The sequence below is a fragment of the Silurus aristotelis genome (genome assembly GCF_946808225.1).
Source record: "Silurus aristotelis genome assembly, chromosome: 6".
NCBI classification, from domain to species: Eukaryota; Metazoa; Chordata; class Actinopteri; order Siluriformes; family Siluridae; genus Silurus; species Silurus aristotelis.
This window is the reverse complement of record NC_139579.1, coordinates 1,617,623-1,635,804: the sequence shown is the minus strand read 5'-3', so window position 1 is coordinate 1,635,804 and position 18,182 is coordinate 1,617,623. Positions and strand designations below refer to the sequence as shown.

Genomic DNA, 18,182 nt, shown 5'->3' with positions numbered 1-18,182 from the left:
ATTTGGTTCCTCTCCAAACTGTTGGAGACACATAATGTATATGATATCTCTGGATGTAGTATCATGAAATTTCCCTTCACTTAAACTAGGAGATCCGAAACTTTTCCAGCATGACAATGCCCCTCTGCACAAGCCAGCTCCGTGAACATCTACTTCACAGAGGTTGGAAGAATGTGTAAGATCTCCTGCCAAAAAGATCCAAACCCATTGAACACCATTGGGATGATGGAGGTTTTTATAACAAGCAAATGGAGACACAGTGTCTAATGAGATGTTCAGAAAGCACACACCAATCTCATGCTCAGGTCTCCACAAAGTTTTGTCCGTCCAATGTACTTTTTCACCTGCTTTTATTTCAAAATGTGTTTATTTTAATGGTCACAATGTGCATGAGAGGTTTCTTCTTTTATTTTTATATTCATCAGAATTGACTTTAAAAAAATATTTATAACAATAAACACTCTGCCCAGAGGAGGATTTTTAATCCATAAGGGAAAAAAAAATCTAAATTTGACCCAAAAAAATAAATAAACATTGAATTGTGGGTAAGGATCAGCTCACAGTTTCAGTGCTGTGTTGTATGTGCTGCGTCATTGTGTTCATACATCATGTGATTATATTTGCGTAGGAGGACATGTCTGGTGCTCGACCACGAGAAGCGTTACCGCGGGAGAAGAACTTGCTGTGTGCGCGGTGGACGTTTCCTCAACTCTCGCGTCCATCCAGCTTCTTCCTCAGCAAGCCGCCATGTCATCCATTCTCCAGAACGCCGTCATCAACAGTCAGTATGGTTTTCTTAGGGACAAATCAACACAATGAAACATGAAACCCAGTGTTTAACTCCTGATATTTGTTCAAATATATAATAAACTCATAATATCTTCTTTTCCCAAATCAGCAGAGATGAAGGTTTACTCACGTTTTTATTTAATATATTAGATCTGACTGATGTATTTCCATTTGTCTGTCTTCGTACTGTAGAAGACATATTCTCCTGTAAGACGTGTGGGATCTGGTTCAAGAGCGAGAGGAACCTCCAAGCTCACCTCATGTACTATTGCAGCGGACGGCCAAAGGAACCTGAGCTGGCCTCAGTAAAACTGACCAACACGAGCCTTCAGCCGTCCCGTACCAGCACTTACCCACAATGCAGCACAAGTTTTATGGGCCCACAGGCTCTAAAAATGCACCTGGCCACACATTCAGGTGAGGAGATTTACATCAATAAGCTTACACTAATAGCTCAGATACACTTTATAGAGATTGGTTTTTGTGTCCTGCTCATGAAGGGTTTGTGGTAGGATCCATGAAAGGGTTTGAGTGTGCTGAACCACTGTCATTGATGAATTCTCGGTTCTGATTGGTCAGAATGTGTCGATTAGGTTTTAATAACCGCAGCTCATCAGGAGAGAGAGAAATTTTGTGCACTAAAACAGAACTGAGAGTTTGTGGACACCGGAGCATAAGATTGGTATGTGCATTTTAACCATCCCGTTCCACATTTAGTTTCACATTAAAATAACCTCCACTCTTCTGGGAAGATGTTCCAAAAGATTTTGTGGGGATTCATTCAGCTAAAAGAGTGTTAGTAAAGTAATGATGTAAGTGAGATGAGGAGATCTGGGGTGCAGTCAGCATTCACATCTATTCCAAAGGTGTTCAGTAGATTTGAAGGTCAGAGCTCTATAGCAGGAGATCTCCCACTCCAACCCATGAACTGGCTTTGTGCAACTGGGTCTCCCAGTTCAAGTAAAGGGAAAATGTAATGCTATTGCATCCAGAGACATTGCTGTCCCAGTACTTTTGTCTATACAGTGTGTTGTAGCATATTTATAATGTGTCCTTTCTTTTCTGTCCAGCTTTGAAGACAGGCGACACATCTCCTGGAAGCAGTTTGAAATGCACGATTTGCGACTACACAGCTGACACTCTGGTGGTCCTGCAGCCGCACATCCTCACTCACCTGTCTCCAACAGGACTTCGATGCGGTCAGTGCCACTTCACTTTCCAAACACCTCGAGATCTCTCCAAACACCAGGAGCTGCACAGACACACTGTTCAGGAGAACAAATCTAATCGAGAGGATCAAAACGAGAACTCAAACTCCCTCTGTGTTGCTAGTCCGATGGATCACGGAGGTGTTTTGGAAAGTCCAGGAAAGGAAAACCCTCAGCAGGAGAAGAGCGAACAGGCACCAGGAGCGAACAAGGCTGATGTAGGGTCTGGAATTAAAGCTGGTTTTTCATTCAGTAGAGTAAAATCGGAGCCTTCCAGCCCTCGTTTGGCTTCGTCTCCAATCCAGAATCATGTGACCCCAGCGTTTCCTGTACCACCCTTCCTGCCCCACGTGCCATTCTCCCAGGATATAACAGCAGTCCCACAGGCTTCTGAAATACTGGCTAAAATGTCCGAGCTGGTCCATCGCAGGCTCCGTCATGGAGGCACCAGCTTCCCCCCAGCCATGTACGACGCTCTGGTTCCAAAAGGAGCAACGTGCTTTGAATGCAACATAGCATTTAGCAACCTTGATAATTATTTAGTTCACAAGAAGCATTACTGTAATGGCCGCTGGCAGCACACCAGCAAGTCTCACGATTACAGCATCCTGGAAAAAGCCTCACTGAGCCCTAAAACTGGAAGCGGATTAGCTGGAATGCTGAACGCCAGCCACCAGTTTGAAGTTAATGGACATAATCCGAATCAGTTCAGCACTTCTCTAGTTGAGCCCTACAGTGCACGAGAAAAGAAATCACCTGAGGAATTTCCAGCAAGCTTGAGAAAAGCGTCGACGCCACGTGACAAGGAGGAAAGTCAGAACGCCGTCGCGTTAGGTTCGAAGAGTCCAAAAATGTCCGAGAGCAACCCGGAGCACAACCAGACGACGTGCGATGCATGTAAGATCACGTTCGCTCGACACGAGAACTACGTGGTGCACAAGCAGTACTACTGCGACTCGCGACATGACCCGCCCGCGAAACGAGCCGCAAACAACAAATACCTTCAGAGACCGCTTCGGACCCGAAAGAGAAGAAAGATGCCAAGTCCAGATCCGGCCGTGTCTCATTCGTATCCTCTCAGCATGTCCCAGGATACAGTAGAGAGTCTGAAGGACCAGCTTCATCACCGCTACAGTATTATGATCCAGGGTTTGGTGCCAAAGCATCCTGAACCATCCTTGACGGTTACGAAATTAGCTTTCGTGTCAAAGTGTAACGCAATCGCTCAGGAGGAAGTCGACGCTCCGATAGATCTAAGTAAAAAATGCGCTACGCAGTTCAGTAAAGTTTCAGGACTCATGGACTATCATGAATGCGCGCTGTGTAAAATCAGCTTCAACAAAGTCGAGGACTACCTGAGCCACAAACAGAACTTCTGCCCAGGTGCAGTCTTGGACAACAAAGCACCAAACATAAAGGAAGAATGTTCCAGAAATGCTGGCGCCAACACTGATGAAAACCAACTGTGCGTTCCTGACAAACACTGCATGATGAATTCCGATAACTATCCAGGTGGTGCAAAGAAAATCAGAGCAGACGAACAGATCTGGCCGTACTATGAGATTAAACCTGCTGACTACGCCACAGGGATTTTCGCTCCACAAAACGAGAGGCAGCAAAGCCCAAACGAAGGCACAGAAAGCGGAAAAGAGCAACCCATGCCAGACGGCAGCCATGTTGCCTCTGAAAATATGGACGCCCCAAAATTACACTCCAATCTCCAGGAAGACACTGAGCCAGGAAACGAATCTCACGGTATTTTGACCCCAAGCTTCCACTTCACGGCTGGTTCCCCGGATCGAGAGATCTCCATAAATCCAAAAGAGAGCTGCTCTGCTTCACCTGCATCCAAAACGGAGGAGATCTTGAGCTCGAACAGGAGTATGCACGGGTCGATCCCGGCAGCGCTTAACAGCAAATACTGCCGTCCCTGCGACATCCGCTTCAACAACCTGTCGAACTTCATAACACACAAAAAGTTTTACTGCTCGTCACACACGACTGAGCACGTGAAGTGAGGAGCTCAGTGGTGCATCTCAGCCGGTGATACAACAGCAAGAGGACAATCAAATTAGGAGATTTTTTCTTCCAGTGGTTTACTAGTGCATATATATTTGCTGTGTGTGGTATTTTTGGCTCTTTGTGATGTATGTATTTATTTATTTATTAAAAAAATATTTGAAGCACTGAATTAAACCCTGTTTTACACTGTATAATTTGTTTTTTGCTGTTAGAATATCAGAATGAAGTTCATTGGTCTTCAAAAGTGTGTGTGTGTGTATGTGTGTATATATATATATATATATATATATATATATATATATATATATATATATATATATATATATATATATATATATATATATATATATATATATATATATATATATATACACACACCAGGAGGACGAAATATGGATGAAGTTTCCATACATTAGCAAAAGTACTGATCCCCTGATTAAATATTCCTTAAATAAAATAAAATCTCCCCCTTTTACTTTTCACTCAAGGTAAAGTATAACATTTCTCACCTCCAAAGAAGGGAGCTGTAACAGCTATTGGGACACCAGCCATTTCAGTCCACATGTGGATCTTCCCCAAAATGTTCCAACAAAGATGGAGGTAGATGCTGTAGCAGTACATTTTTCCCCTTCACTTCATTAACCAGAGACCCAAACCTGCTCCAGCATGACAACCCCCCGTGCACAAAGCCAGCTCCATGACGTTCTGCTTTACATGGGCTGGAGGTGTGTGGAAGATCTCCTGTTATGGAGCTCTGACCTCAACATGGTTGAACACCTTTGGGATGAATTGACTGCTTTTGAGTTTGATCTCACACGCTGGTCTGTTCAGACTGTTATAGAATTCACAGATGGGATCGGGATCGTCACTCAGGGTGACGGGTGACACGTATTCGGACTGCGGATTGGGCTCAGTTTAATCCCGGATTTTTACAGATTAAACATTGGAAACATTCATGTTCTGATTTAACACTCAAACATCACAACCAATCATTTTGCACAGCAGCACAAAAACTTTTAGCAAGACTACTCATTTACACCTGTTTTAAGGGAATGTAATTTTTTGAAAGAAAAAAAAGTATAAAAAAAAATGCTATTTATAATAATCATTAGTGTTTGATGTTTTTACAATTATTTACACTTCGGTGTGTCCGTTTCTGCGTTTTTTTATTATGATTATATTTCACTTATTCTTATAAAAAATTGTACTTGTGTACGTGTTTGCTAGTTCTTTGTTCTCTCTCTCTCTCTCTTTTTTTTTTATTTTTTACTCTGATCCTAATGCAATACAAAAAACCGGATCATCAGCAGTGTTGCACTGTACATCCGAATCCCAGGAACTGACTGTTGAAACTTTCCTTGTCTTTGCTAAAGTTAATGAAGACAGGATTTACATTTTAAACCGGAAATTAATTCACTTTTCTTTTTTTTGCCTTTACATTAGGAAAATAATAAATCGTTACTATGCATGTACCTGTATGGAAAAAAATAAATCCAGATGTTTGATCTTCTGATTTTTATGTGGATTAAATTTCTAATCTCAGGACTTGTCATGTGCCTTTGGGGTTTTATTTATTTATTTAGTAAAAAAAAATGTTTGCACGCGATTAAGGTGTTTTACATAAATTGTGTGACGTCATGCTCACTAACTCCAAGTGACACTAGCGCCCCCTGGTGGTTGTTTTGAATATATACGCACTTGCCTTGCTTTCTATTGTTAAACAGATCAAATTTGACAGTAAATATACTCATGACTGACTGTACAGGCTTTAAAAATCTTTTGGTTTGAAGAGATTTACCTCTCAAAATAACTCGTTTTATTTTTTGATTGAGAGCAGTGGCTTTAATTGTCAGGTCAACCATATACCTTTAGTACGATATACAGTAATTACGAAACAACGTTCCTCCAGGACCAGGGTGCTACATAACCTACATAAACAATCACAGGGCCTGAATGCTTTGGTATCTTTTGCCAGATGGCAGGAGGGTGAAGAGTGTGTGAGGTGTGTTTGTGTGTGGTTAGCAACAGCGCTGGTGGTGTTGCAGTTTCAGTGTGTGGTGTAAATGTTTGTCATGAAGGAAAGAGAGATGCAGATGATTTCCGCTGTGTTGTGGTTTAATCTTTTCAGATTTTGGCACAAACATTTATCTCTCTCTCTCTTTGGTTTGACAGAGACAGATGAAGAGGACAGACTGATATGGAGACAGATGATCCGCTGTGGTGACCCCTAATGGGAGAAGAAGAAGATTTCTCTCGTTCTCTCTTTCGCTCTATTTCTTGTTACGAAATATTTGATCCACAGCATGTGCCTGTATCAGCATTACTAGCTTTGAAGACATGGAGCTCAAGTGTCTGTCCCTTTTGAAGTTCTTGGTTCAGAAAACACACTCAGTGTGTGTGTGTTTAGTTTACAGGGACTTTTATTTAACACAAAGTGCGTGGAAATGGGGATTGGGGCGTAACATTTTAGATTTTTCTCCACTATAGACATTTTTTTGTAGGAATTCAATTTGCAAGTTACAGCATTTTTTTTATCCACTTCTTTTAATCTACAAATATTGTGTAGAGATTTTCGAGAGTGTATAATGTTGTTAACCTGTACATCTGCCCATTCCTAACACTAAACTAACACAGGGATTAGATCCGTGACCATGCTAACCTTCTGGAAGATGTTGATGTCGTTCACATACACATTATGAATAGCAATTAGCAATTTATAACATCATGCAATACGAGTAAATTGATTGTTGGGTTTAATTAAAACTAAATGTCTTTGTTTGATTGACAGCTCGGAATGCATCTGCATTTCCCTGACAATCCCAAATTATTATTATTTTGTGTATATATAAGTAGATTAGTTGATATATTTCAAATGTAACATATAGCAAGGCTCACAAATAAGAACAAATATTTTCAAAAATTAAATGAATAATACAGTATATTTGTTAACAGTAGTATTAATTTTGTATTATTCATGATCTTTATATGTACCTAAAATGTATGAAATTTACAGTGAAGTGATTTTTGTCAGCTTTCTGGTCATTTTCTATGGGATTGATCCAAATCCTGACACAGTGTTTACTAAATTAAGATGTACACTATACTGCCAAAAGTACTGGGACACCTGACTTTTCCACACCTATGTGCATCTTCTCCAAAACTTTTACCACAATGTTGGAGGCACACAATTGTATAAAACACCTTTGAAAGCAGTAGGATGAGATTTTCACTTTACCTGAACCAGGAGACCCAAACCTGTTCCAGCATGACGATGCCCCTGTGCACAAAGTCAGATTAATGAAGATCTGCTTTACATGGGTTAGAAGTGTGTGGAAGATCTTCTGCTATAGAGCTCTAACCTCATCCATATTGAACACCGTTGTGATGAATGTGAACACTGACTGCACTCCAGGCTCCTCACCTCAACTACATCAGTACCTGACTTTACTAACACCCCTGTGGCACCAATCTCCATAAAATCTTGTGGATCATCTTTCCAAAAGAGTGGTGGTTACTATAAGAGCAAATGGGGAATAAATGTGGAATAAGATGTTCAAAAAGCACATACCAATCTTCTGTTCAGTGTATGTTCTGATAATGACACTTGGCACTTAAAAAAAAAAAAGCTTTACAAATACAGGAAATCACTTCTCTAAAATCTAAAATTAGCCCTTAAGATTTGCTGTGGCTTTGGTTTGACAGAAACCTTCTCAATATACACATACACTCTAAACCTGTACATTTCACATCAGAACCTTGTTCTCTATTGTCCAGCCTACACACTCTCATCTTCACTAAGAACGTTTAAGGAACAGGCCCCACCCCCCAAAGCAAAACTTGCACTTCCTTTATCTGAATTGAAATTTATTGTTGACGCATGACACACACACACACCTCATTAGGGCGCTGGAGAATATTGTGTACACCGTCTAATTTAAATCCACTTCAGATTAGACCTGGTATGTAGGGGGAATAAACACGTGCACGTAATAAAGAGGTTACCATGAAGAGCAGGATGGACAGGAGGTCAGATATCTATGAGAATACAGAAGATAATCATCCTGGAGAATGTGTATACGCAAACTGGGAGAAACAGAGGAACTCCTGCATCCTAAATGACCAGGAATCCAAACAATCAGGTGAAGAACACACACTCGAACACACCAACACCAGTGTGGTTATGAGGATGATGATACCAGGACATGAAGCTTTTGGGCATATAGTATCTGTGAACATTTCTTATATTTTACAATCCTTCATATGTTAGTCAGAAAGTCAAACATATACATATATATATTAAAATGTTAATCAATTATTTGCGCAGTTTATTCCACAAATCTGGATGCTTTCTGCAAATGTATGTTTATTTTACTAAAACTAAACTCAACATAAAGCATGAAGACTAGACATGTTCTTAAAGGTCATAGATGCTATTAAAAGAAGTTGTTCATGTTTATTAACCACATGGAAAAAAACAACATGGTTCCACACCACTGGTTCCCAATTTCCTCTCTTTCTTTGCACTAGAGACAGATGCGCAAACAGACAAGCTTGTTTACATCTTCAGACGACAGCGAAGCTCGTAAAAATACTCTTATTAACGTTAAAGTAATTACGCTGTTTTAAATTACGTAAATAATCGGTACACCAAATGAAACTTTTTCTGTTTCCACACAGACGGTTTTAATTGCCGGATGTGTGCTTGATTTGAGACTTGGGGCACTTGTCTGGGTAAAGAAAGGACGTTGAGAATAATAGTGTTGCGTTGAAGGTTTTAATTTCGCCTCTTTTATATTTATTAATTTCTATATATATTTTTAATCGTCAAACAGAAATGAGCGCTGCATTAACCGCGCGTTAATAAAATATGTCCCATTAAAATGAATTTGTGTTAATGCGTTATTAATGCATTAATTTATATATATATATATATATATATATATATATATATATATATATATATATATATATATATATATATATATATATATATATGTGTGTAATGAAAATTAATTTGAATTCAAATTAATTTGTGTGTGTAGTAGACAAACCTGCAGGAAGCAGATGCCCCACATTGTTCGCAGTGTGTGTCTCTCTCCTGTGTGGCCTCCTGCTCATTTGCATCATTGTGATGTCTATGAAACTCAACACCATGGCAGGAGAACGAGACCAGATGCTGATCAGGTACGACAACATGACCACAGAGAAAATCCAGCTTCAATCCGAAAAAGACCAGCTTCAATCCGAGAAAGTCCAGCTTCAATCCGAGAAAGTCCAGCTTCAATCCAAGAGAGACCAGCTTCAATCCGAGAGAGACAGTCTGAGTAAGTAGTTACTCCAACTGTTACACGTCTTCATCGACATTACCTCAAATCTGCAGGATTTTTATTGCAGTGTATTATTTTCTTTTGTTCCTTCAGAAATTGTTCTTCAAAGCCAGGCTGGATGTGAACAATAACACCCTGGAAATCATTAAATACAGAGCAATCATAAGGAATCAAACTTCTCCTTTTGGACCTTCTTTCTCGTTATATAGACTGCATGATCTTAACCTCAAAAGCAACACATTTGAAGGAAAGATCTCACCTCACATCACGAAGTGACTAATTGCAAATATACAACCACTTCCTTCATTTACTATAAAAATAAATCGTACACAATTTAAATAAAAAACACACTTGATTATAGGGTTGCTATGTAGAGCTGACAGTAGATAACAACATATGATAGATTGCCCAGGCTCATCTCATTCTAAACTGTTCTTATGTTTCCTGATGCCTTTCTGAAATCTTATTGAGTTGTTGGATAAGGATTAACCTTAAAAACTCAATTCACTCCCAATACATTTTATTAATAGAGACATTTTCACCAGGGTGAAGAAACCTTTAGAGGAACCACACTTAAAGGAAACCTGTAATGTAATTTTTAAATAGTTGTTATATTTTATTCTCTGTATGTATTTATGGAGGTTTGCAGGCTCCTAATGCTCCTTTGTATGAAACTATGGGGCAAGGTATCGCCTTGTCTCCATCTCTTGCTGTGTTGGTGACCATTTGCTCACGATTTAAGAGAGAACCAAAATGTATTGCCAAAAAATAAATGACACACTGAGAACACACATGTTGTATGTTTTATATATTATATGTGACTTGTCAGGTTTCTTCAATAGAAAATTAACGAATTAAAAAAAAAAAAAAAAAAAAAAGGAAATTGTACTGATCTCAGAAAGAAACGAGGTATACATGAAAATAATTTTTCTTATTTTTTGATGTCGTTGACCACAAACATCTGCATGGGGTAGTTGCATGCAAAGGTTTTTTTATTAATAAGAATTAAGATGAGGAAGAGAATGTGATAATGCTAACTTAATATAAAACACTGTCTAATGAGGAAGCGAAACTGTGGAAAGCGGAGATTCACTTCTTAATTCTAAGACTGGAGCAGAAAAAAATAAAAATAAAAACTTTTTAGAAAATAGAAACTAAGCATTAAGGGGTGTACAAACATATTGAGAAATGATACTTAGTTCATGTGAGTGTGAATAATGCGTCAAATCTCACCTCGTGAGAAGAGTCGAGCTGAAAATAAAACACACCCAATTAAAAGTAAAAAAAAAAACTTTTTAAGCAAAATTGCTGAAATGGAGTCAATGCTCATGTTTTCAGGTGAAGAAAAAAAAAGCAATTATATTTTGGCCTGAAACTTGAATCATGTTAATGAGTTCATCACAGTAATAAACAGTAAAATATCCTGTAAAAAACAAATATTTTCCATTAGCTCGAATTTGACTTATTATGCTAGTTATTGGAATCGATGCTAGTCTAACCTTAGCAAATAAAAGCAGGTTTATTTAGTTCTTAATAGTCTCAACAGCATGCTTTTTTTTTTTATTAGATTAAGATCATGTCTTCTAGAGAAGCAAAGAAATAGACGTAAGGGATGTTTTTCAATAAATTCCCATCTTTAGACTCACACACACAGAGCTGTGATGCTAATTCCATTATGTAGCATAAGAAAATCTGGTCCAGACGACAAAACTGGATGATTCTTGACCATAAGCAGCATCGTATTGTATAATAAGTTTGTACACCTGCACAGATCAAAATCAGCATTAGCGTTGACGATCCGTGGGCCAGGCTGAGGTTCTTACAGTTCCACAGTTCTACGTCACCTTGACTGTTGATTTCTGTAAAGCTGCTTTGAGACAATGTCTGTTGTGAAAAGCGCTATAGAAGTAAACTTGACTTGACTTGACTTGAAAGTGTGACGAGTATAAAGTCAAATCTGTGTCTGATTTACAGAGGGTGCTCTTCCTCGTTTTGGTCTTGACAAGGGTTTGTATATTTTTGTACGTTTTTGTGTTTACATTAAGATTGTTCAGGGTGAACGTTGAAATACAAACAAACAAATGTAATGGTACATGTGACTTATTATGTCTGGTGCTTATTTCAGCTCTAAAAGCACTGACTCTGCAAAAAATACCCCTTTGCAGATTATTCCATCCAGCAGTGTCTGAGGTATTTCATCACATCCGAGAAGAAAAGCTGGAGTGACTCAAGACGAGACTGCAGGGCGAAAGGAGCCGACCTCGTGATCATCAGCAGCAAAGAAGAGCAGGTCATTACTCATTATTTAAACAAATAAGTACATATGTATGTGCATCTCATTCTACATTCCACAGCTATAACAACCTCAACTCTTCTGGGATGTTCTACTAGGTTGTAAAGTGAGCATGTGGAAATGAGGTGAGAGGAACCTGGGTTGAATTTGTTGAATATTTTATAGCAAATAATGTAAAGGAAATCGAAATAAAAAATTAGATGTGTTGTAAAGATCTGGAGGGGAAAAAAGTAACGTGGGGATAATGGCTATAGCAGAGCTCTGTAGCAGGTCACTCAAGATCTTCCATTCCAACCCATGTAAAGCCTTTGTGCTTTGTGAGTGAAGAGAACATTTTATTTTACTGCATCTAAAGAAATTGTATACATTTGTTTGCCTCTAACTGCTAACAATTTGGGGAAGAAGCACATATGGATGGAAAAGTCAGGTCTCCCAAAACATTTGTAAATATAGTGTGGGCATTTCAGGAGTACCTCAGTAGACGTTTCCGTGGTGTTGAGGCTTGGATCGGTCTGACCGACACTGAAGAAGAAGGGAAGTGGATGTGGGTGGACCGCACACCGCTGAGCATGAAGTAAATGCTTGTTATGTACTTTTTATCGTCGATCTGCACCGATGTGTGTCAGATTAGGAGTAAATTCTGACTCTGTATGTTCTCAGATACTGGTGGGACGGGGAACCAAATGATTACAAGCAGGAGGAGGACTGTGCTGTCACTGGGAGCAAATTTGCTCAAGCTGAAGTTCTTACCTGGGCTGATTATCCCTGCGCATTATCTGTATTTGGGCTTTGCAAGAAGAACTGAGTAGAATCATTGTGGATACACCGAGTAGCCTGTTTGGTGAAGGTTCAATTAAAGTTGTTTAAGATTTTATTTTAAAGAAAATAAAGTGAAGCAATTATAATAAATAAATTGTAATACAGTACGAGTTATTTAAGAAAGATCAGAAGAGGAAAAAAGAAGAAGGAGATAAATGCCATATCAGCCGATTTACAATGTGCTTTAACTCAGAAATGCCTGAACACCATTGAGGGTTCCATTTTCACAGCATGAACTTTGGCTGGAAATTTTGCTAAAGCGTGAATAAAATGTACAGAATGTTCAGCATTCTATTTTTTCAATGATGTCGTGTGTTACTGCAGCACTTTAAACACTGTGTAAAATGCTGTGGAGAACAATGTAAAGAACGCTGTGGAGAACACTGTGAAGAACACTGTGAAGAACATTGTGAAGAACATTGTGAAGAACACTGTGGAGAATGCTGTGGAGAATGTGCTGGAGAACACTGAAGAATGCTGTGAAGAACAATGTGAAGAACGCTGTGGAGAACACTGTGAAGAACACTGTGAAGAACATTGTGAAGAACACTGTGGAGAATGCTGTGGAGAATGTGTTGGAGAACACTGAAGAATGCTGTGAAGAACACTGTGAAGAATGCTGTGAAGAACGCTGTGAAGAACGCTGTTGAGAATGTGGTGAAGAATGCTGTAAAGAACGCTGTGGAGAATTTGGTGGAGAACACTGTGAAGAACACTGTGAAGAACTTTGTAAAGAACACTGTGGAGAATGTAGTGGAGAACACTGTTAAGAATGCTGTGAAGAACACTGTAAAGAATGCTGTCAAGATAGCTGTAAAGGACGCTGTGGAGAATGCTGTGAAGAACGCTGTGGAGAATGTGGTGGAGAATGCTGTGAGGAATGCTGTGAAGAACGCTGTGGAGAATTTGGTGGAGAACATTGTGAAGAATGCTGTGAAGAACGCTGTGGAGAATGTAGTGAAGAACACTGTGAAGAATGCTGTGAAAAACGCTGTAAAGAACACTGTGAAGAATGCTGTGAAGGACGCTGTGGAGAATGCTGTAAAGAAAGCTGTGGAGAAAGCTGTGGAGAATGTTTTGGAGAACAATGTGAAGAACGCTGTGGAGAACACTGTGAAGAACACTGTGAAGAACATTGTGAAGAACATTGTGAAGGACGCTGTGGAGAATGCTGTAAAGAAAGCTGTGGAGAATGTTTTGGAGAACACTGTGAAGAAAGCAGTGGAGAAAGCTGTGAAGAACGCTGTGGAGAATGTGGTGGAGAACGCTGTGAGAAATGCTTTGAATAATGCTGTGGAGAATGAAGTGGAGAAGACTGTGTAAAAAATACTGTAAGGAACGCTGTGGAGAACGCTGTAAAGAACAATGTGGCGCATATTTTAAGGAACGCTGTGGAGACTGTAGTGGAGAACACTGTTGAGAATACTGTAAGGAACGCTGTGGAGTTTCTCCATCATTTATTCCTCTATAAATGTTCTGCTTGCTGTTTAACTCACACTGAACTCTATGTTGGTGATAAGTAGATACCACCAACTGGCAGGTTCTAGATTGAATGATGTTCTGGGGGAACCAACTCGTCTCTGCTTCTCTACCGTCACTGGATCGGTAAAACATATTCTCTGAGAAGTCCACAAATGTGGAGACATTTCTGAGAGCTTCCATTTCAGGTATAAATATCACCCTAAATGTATTTATAACACAATTAAATACACGTCATTGTGCACAATTTTTTAAACTCCTTGGCTGATTGTAGCCATAAGATCTACATACTATAAATTATAATGTTATGCAGCTAAAAGAAAATTCTTGCTCTATGCATAAAAGCACAACAGGCAACCAACAAGATTCCAACATGTCTTTATATCATTCAGCCACACGAGGGCACTAAATGCACTGTACACATTTTTAAATGACTTAGTGTTCTTTGAGTGGCCTGCTATAAAGTTCTCACCACAACCCTATTGAACAACTTTGGGATGTATGTGAACGCATCCCAGACCTCCGAACTTCACCTACATCAGTACCTGACTTAAACACCCCTGTAGCTGACTGAGCAGAAATCTCCACAAAGTCTAGTAGAACATCTTCCCAGAAGAGTGGAGGTTATTATAACTGTAAATAAATGTGGAGTGAGATGTTTAAAAAGCACATACCAATCTGATGCTCAGGTGTTGCCCATAATTCTATCCAGTTTCTACTACTATTCTAGTGTAGTTCTAACTTGCTCATATGGCAGATCATTTTACTGATTTTAGGAAATGATTTTTAGGCAAAATTTCTACCAGAAGAAAAAAAAAAAAGTTTAGTACGAGTAACACAGTCTGCATATGGGTTTAATGTTCTGGGAATCTGTTTTTATTCTCATCTGATAATGAATTCTTGGTTTATATTATATCATACCAAGGAGTACAATCGTTTTGGAAGTATGAAGGAAACTGGAGAACGTGGAGAAAACTCAAAGGGTGAGAACATGCACAGAAACCCTACCCAGTCAGGAACATGCTCATGTTTCAAATCCAACCCTGTTTCTTCTCTCTGGATAAATGAAATGAAAGTAATGAAAATGTTCATCTATGACATTGATTTATAACATGATGAGTAACAGATATTTAAACATTTATTTCATAAACCACCATGTGACGTTATGTGGCTGTTCTCTGATCTTTCACGGAAGTGTCTCTTAATCCGTCTGACTCCTGAATCATCACATAAACACTTAGGAATTTATTTTCATTTCCTGGTGGGTGCAGGAGGAGGTGAAGTGTGTGCTGGTCTAATATTACTTACCACCTTCTCTAACTTCCTCTACTACACCTCTCTCTCAGCCATTATTATTCTCTCGCTTTCTCTCTCAACTCGTTTTGATATCTCTATCGCTCTGGATTCACATGTGGTTTGGAGGTATAGAAGCTCTGATTTGTTTAAAGCTATAAATGCATCTAACATTGTAAAAAACCTGATAAACAGTGTGTATGTGTGCATTATGGTGGATATATAGTGTACATGAGAGGCATGCAGGGCGTGTCTGGAGGAGGAAAGACCAGCTGTGGCATTCGCTTGGGAAGTGATACCCTTGATAGAAGAGTGAGCTGATCAGCACGAGTGTAATCAGCATAACTCCTGCCACTCGTACTCTCTTTACTAGGAAGCAATGAAAGCTGTGGAAAGCAGGAAAAAGAAGGTCTCCTATACATGCCCTGATCTTTACAGATCCACAGAACCATTTTACTGCTTATCAATTCTACCATCTTTGTCGTCGCTGATTCGGCGTTAACGTATGGTACCCTGCTTGGATGAGACCGCTGCGGCTAATTTTAAAGCGCTATCATGTAACCCTGGTTTTAACAGCCTCGTCCGTTACTTCCGCTGGTGCTGATGCCCCCGAAAATACTAAACCCTTTCATGTTGATGCCAAGTTATAGATGGAGTAGACTCTTGAAGACCTGCATGTATTAATTACTTTTTCAAAAGCCAATAAACACTAATATCATAGCAGAAGCATCAGGGTTTCTGAATCTCTTTCCTGCACTTTAATGAACCATCTTTAGATCTTTCTACAGCAATACTCTCAATTCCTTTCCTGAAACAGCAGTTCTGAAACGTATTCGAGGAAGTAATCTGGATCAGGAAAATGTTTTTTCTGCTTGGAGACTTTTATTTATTTGATATCCCGTCTCCAGTGTCCTCATGTATAAGCTCCAGGAAGTTCAGCATCACAGCCTTTAAGCTGCTCCCGGACAACCTGCATCCTTGGGATGTTTCGAATCTCACCAGTAACCTTTAACCCCATTTCTCAAAGAACTACACAACCCCTGACCCAGTCTAAAGGAAGACAGTGGTTCTATTGGATCTAAGATCAGTTTTAGGTTGACACTTCTAATGGTAACGTGTGGTCATCTGCCGAGGTGAAGCAGGTCTCAGAGCAGACCTCAAGGGGATCTTAGTGCTTGCACTGCTCTTTTCATCTCCCTTTACTTGAGTTCCTCATGCCTTCCTCCTGACTCTGATTTCAAAGCAAGCCGTGGTGACTATTAGACACTGCAATGCAATGTGCTTTCACACCAACCGCCGTCATTTCCGTCACAACACTTGCGTCCTCTCATGTTGCGTCTTCCAGGCAACTGTTAGCTTGTTCGGAGGCGCTCCTTGATGAGAGGATGAACTTCAGCTTAAACCCAAAGACGTCCAATTAGCAACCTGTTTTCGCTCTTGACAATAACTTCATCGGTACTTTAAGAATACTGCAGAACAGAAATTATCTTAAACTTTCACGTTTTCTTCAAACTCAGCTACACACCTCGGGGTCCAAAATGTACCGCAGAACCACAAAGTTGAAGGCACTCATGGCAATGCCCCTGTGCACAAAGCAAGCTCTCATAAGATTTTACATGGGTTGGATTGGAAGATCTTAAATGGCCTGTTAAAGAGTTCTAACCTCAACCCTTTTGAACACCTTTGAGATGAATGTGAACGCTGACTGCACCCCAGGCCTCCTCACCTCACCTACACTTGTATTCAAATCAAGTCAAGTCAAGTTTATTTGTATAGCGCTTTTCACAACAGACATTGTCTCAAAGCAGCTTTACAGAAATCAACAGTCAAGGTGAAAGGTGTGTATTTATCCCTGATGAGCAGCCATGGCGACTGTGGCAAGGAAAAACTCCCTTAGATGTTATGAGGAAGAAACCTTGAGAGGAACCAGACTCAAAGCTAAATGAATAGCTGAATGTAGCTGAATGAATGTAGCTGAATAAATCTTAGACAAATCTCCAAAAATCACATGGAACATCTTCCCAGGAGAAGAGTGGAGGTAATTATAACAACAAATTGGGTCTAAATGTGGAATGAAATGTTCAGAAAGCACAAATCTTACCCTAGGTGGCCTTATTTACTTAAGTGTCCACTTGGAGGTGCTGGACCTTCTGACCACTAACCCAAAGCTTTTAACCTCTGAGCCATCATTGGCCATAGGAGTGCGTAAACACAATGCCACATGATCGTGGTTCAATCGTGGTTCCCACATTTGGGGAACTCAAAATGACCTACATTCTTGATTATGTAATCTTACAAACGAGTAGAAGTCTCCCAATAAGATCTGATCCTTGGAAGAAAAGATTGATGGTGCGGCTATTAGAATTGATTACAAATCTGAAGAGGTCATACTCGACTTCAGCTGCAAACTCCATCTCCCAGAACTCATTGCAGCCATCCACTCCCAGACTTCTAACTAGACTCACCAGTTTCCACTCCCACACACACTCCAATTATTGCAGACTTACTTCACTTAGTGCAAAAATCTCATCCTAGTATTTGTAATGCTGTTCAAATGATTTGCTTGGTTTATGTTTCTGGGTATCATGTTGCATATTTTTCAAGGTCTGCTCTTTTTGAATTTAACATGCACTTGCCATCTATCTGTCTGACTTTTTCATTTAAAGAATAGTCCTTTTGCTGTCAGAGTGTTGATATATATATATATATATATATATATATATATATATATATATATATATATATATATATATATATATATAAAATAACAGCCACACATTTAAAGAAAAGGTTTTCTACTTTATTAGTTTCTATCCTCAAAAAAACATTTTATACACGAATTATACAGAATGTTACAGAGTACAGAGGTACAGTTCTGTCATGTAAATCAAAGTGCCTCATGGTTGTGGATGGTCACCAGGATGTTTCACTGATCACACAGAGAATTAAGGA

General features: G+C 39.4%; 2 protein-coding genes across 4 annotated transcripts in view; both read left to right on the top strand.

Annotated features, from left to right (window-relative positions):
* zfpm2b (zinc finger protein, FOG family member 2b) overlaps positions 1-4,259 on the top strand; it is a 28,200-nt gene extending 23,941 nt beyond the window's left edge. Inside the window, exons 6-8 of one of the 2 annotated variants that reach the window (XM_083545198.1) lie at positions 629-781; positions 985-1,206; positions 1,860-4,259. In XM_083545198.1, the coding sequence (XP_083401324.1) occupies positions 629-781; positions 985-1,206; positions 1,860-4,015 (2,531 nt within the window). In that variant the 3' untranslated portion in view covers positions 4,016-4,259. Of the gene's footprint in view, positions 1-628; positions 782-981; positions 1,207-1,859 lie in introns of both variants that reach the window. The other variant, XM_083545197.1, reaches the window with a different exon arrangement.
* A 3,608-nt stretch (positions 4,260-7,867) lies between these two features.
* LOC310728106 (uncharacterized protein) lies at positions 7,868-12,761 on the top strand. Of its 2 annotated transcripts, none has more exons than XM_083545261.1 (5): positions 7,868-8,158; positions 9,065-9,343; positions 11,512-11,636; positions 12,107-12,213; positions 12,300-12,761. In XM_083545261.1, the coding sequence occupies exons 1-5, from the start codon at positions 8,023-8,025 to the stop codon at positions 12,442-12,444; spliced, it is 792 nt and encodes a 263-aa protein (XP_083401387.1). In that variant the 5' UTR covers positions 7,868-8,022; the 3' UTR covers positions 12,445-12,761. The 2 variants fall into 2 exon arrangements, with proteins under 2 accessions (XP_083401387.1, XP_083401386.1); XM_083545260.1 differs by having other exon boundaries at positions 9,062-9,343.
* Positions 12,762-18,182: the final 5,421 nt, after the last annotated feature.

Coding starts and splice junctions, on each gene's coding strand:
- LOC310728106 (XM_083545260.1), top strand. CDS start 8,023: ATGAAGAGCAGGATGGACAGGAGGTCAGATATCTATGAGAATACAGAA. Junction 9,344..11,511: donor ATCCGAGAGAGACAGTCTGA/GTAAGTAGTTAC, acceptor ACCCCTTTGCAG/ATTATTCCATCCAGCAGTGT. Junction 11,637..12,106: donor TCAGCAGCAAAGAAGAGCAG/GTCATTACTCAT, acceptor TGGGCATTTCAG/GAGTACCTCAGTAGACGTTT.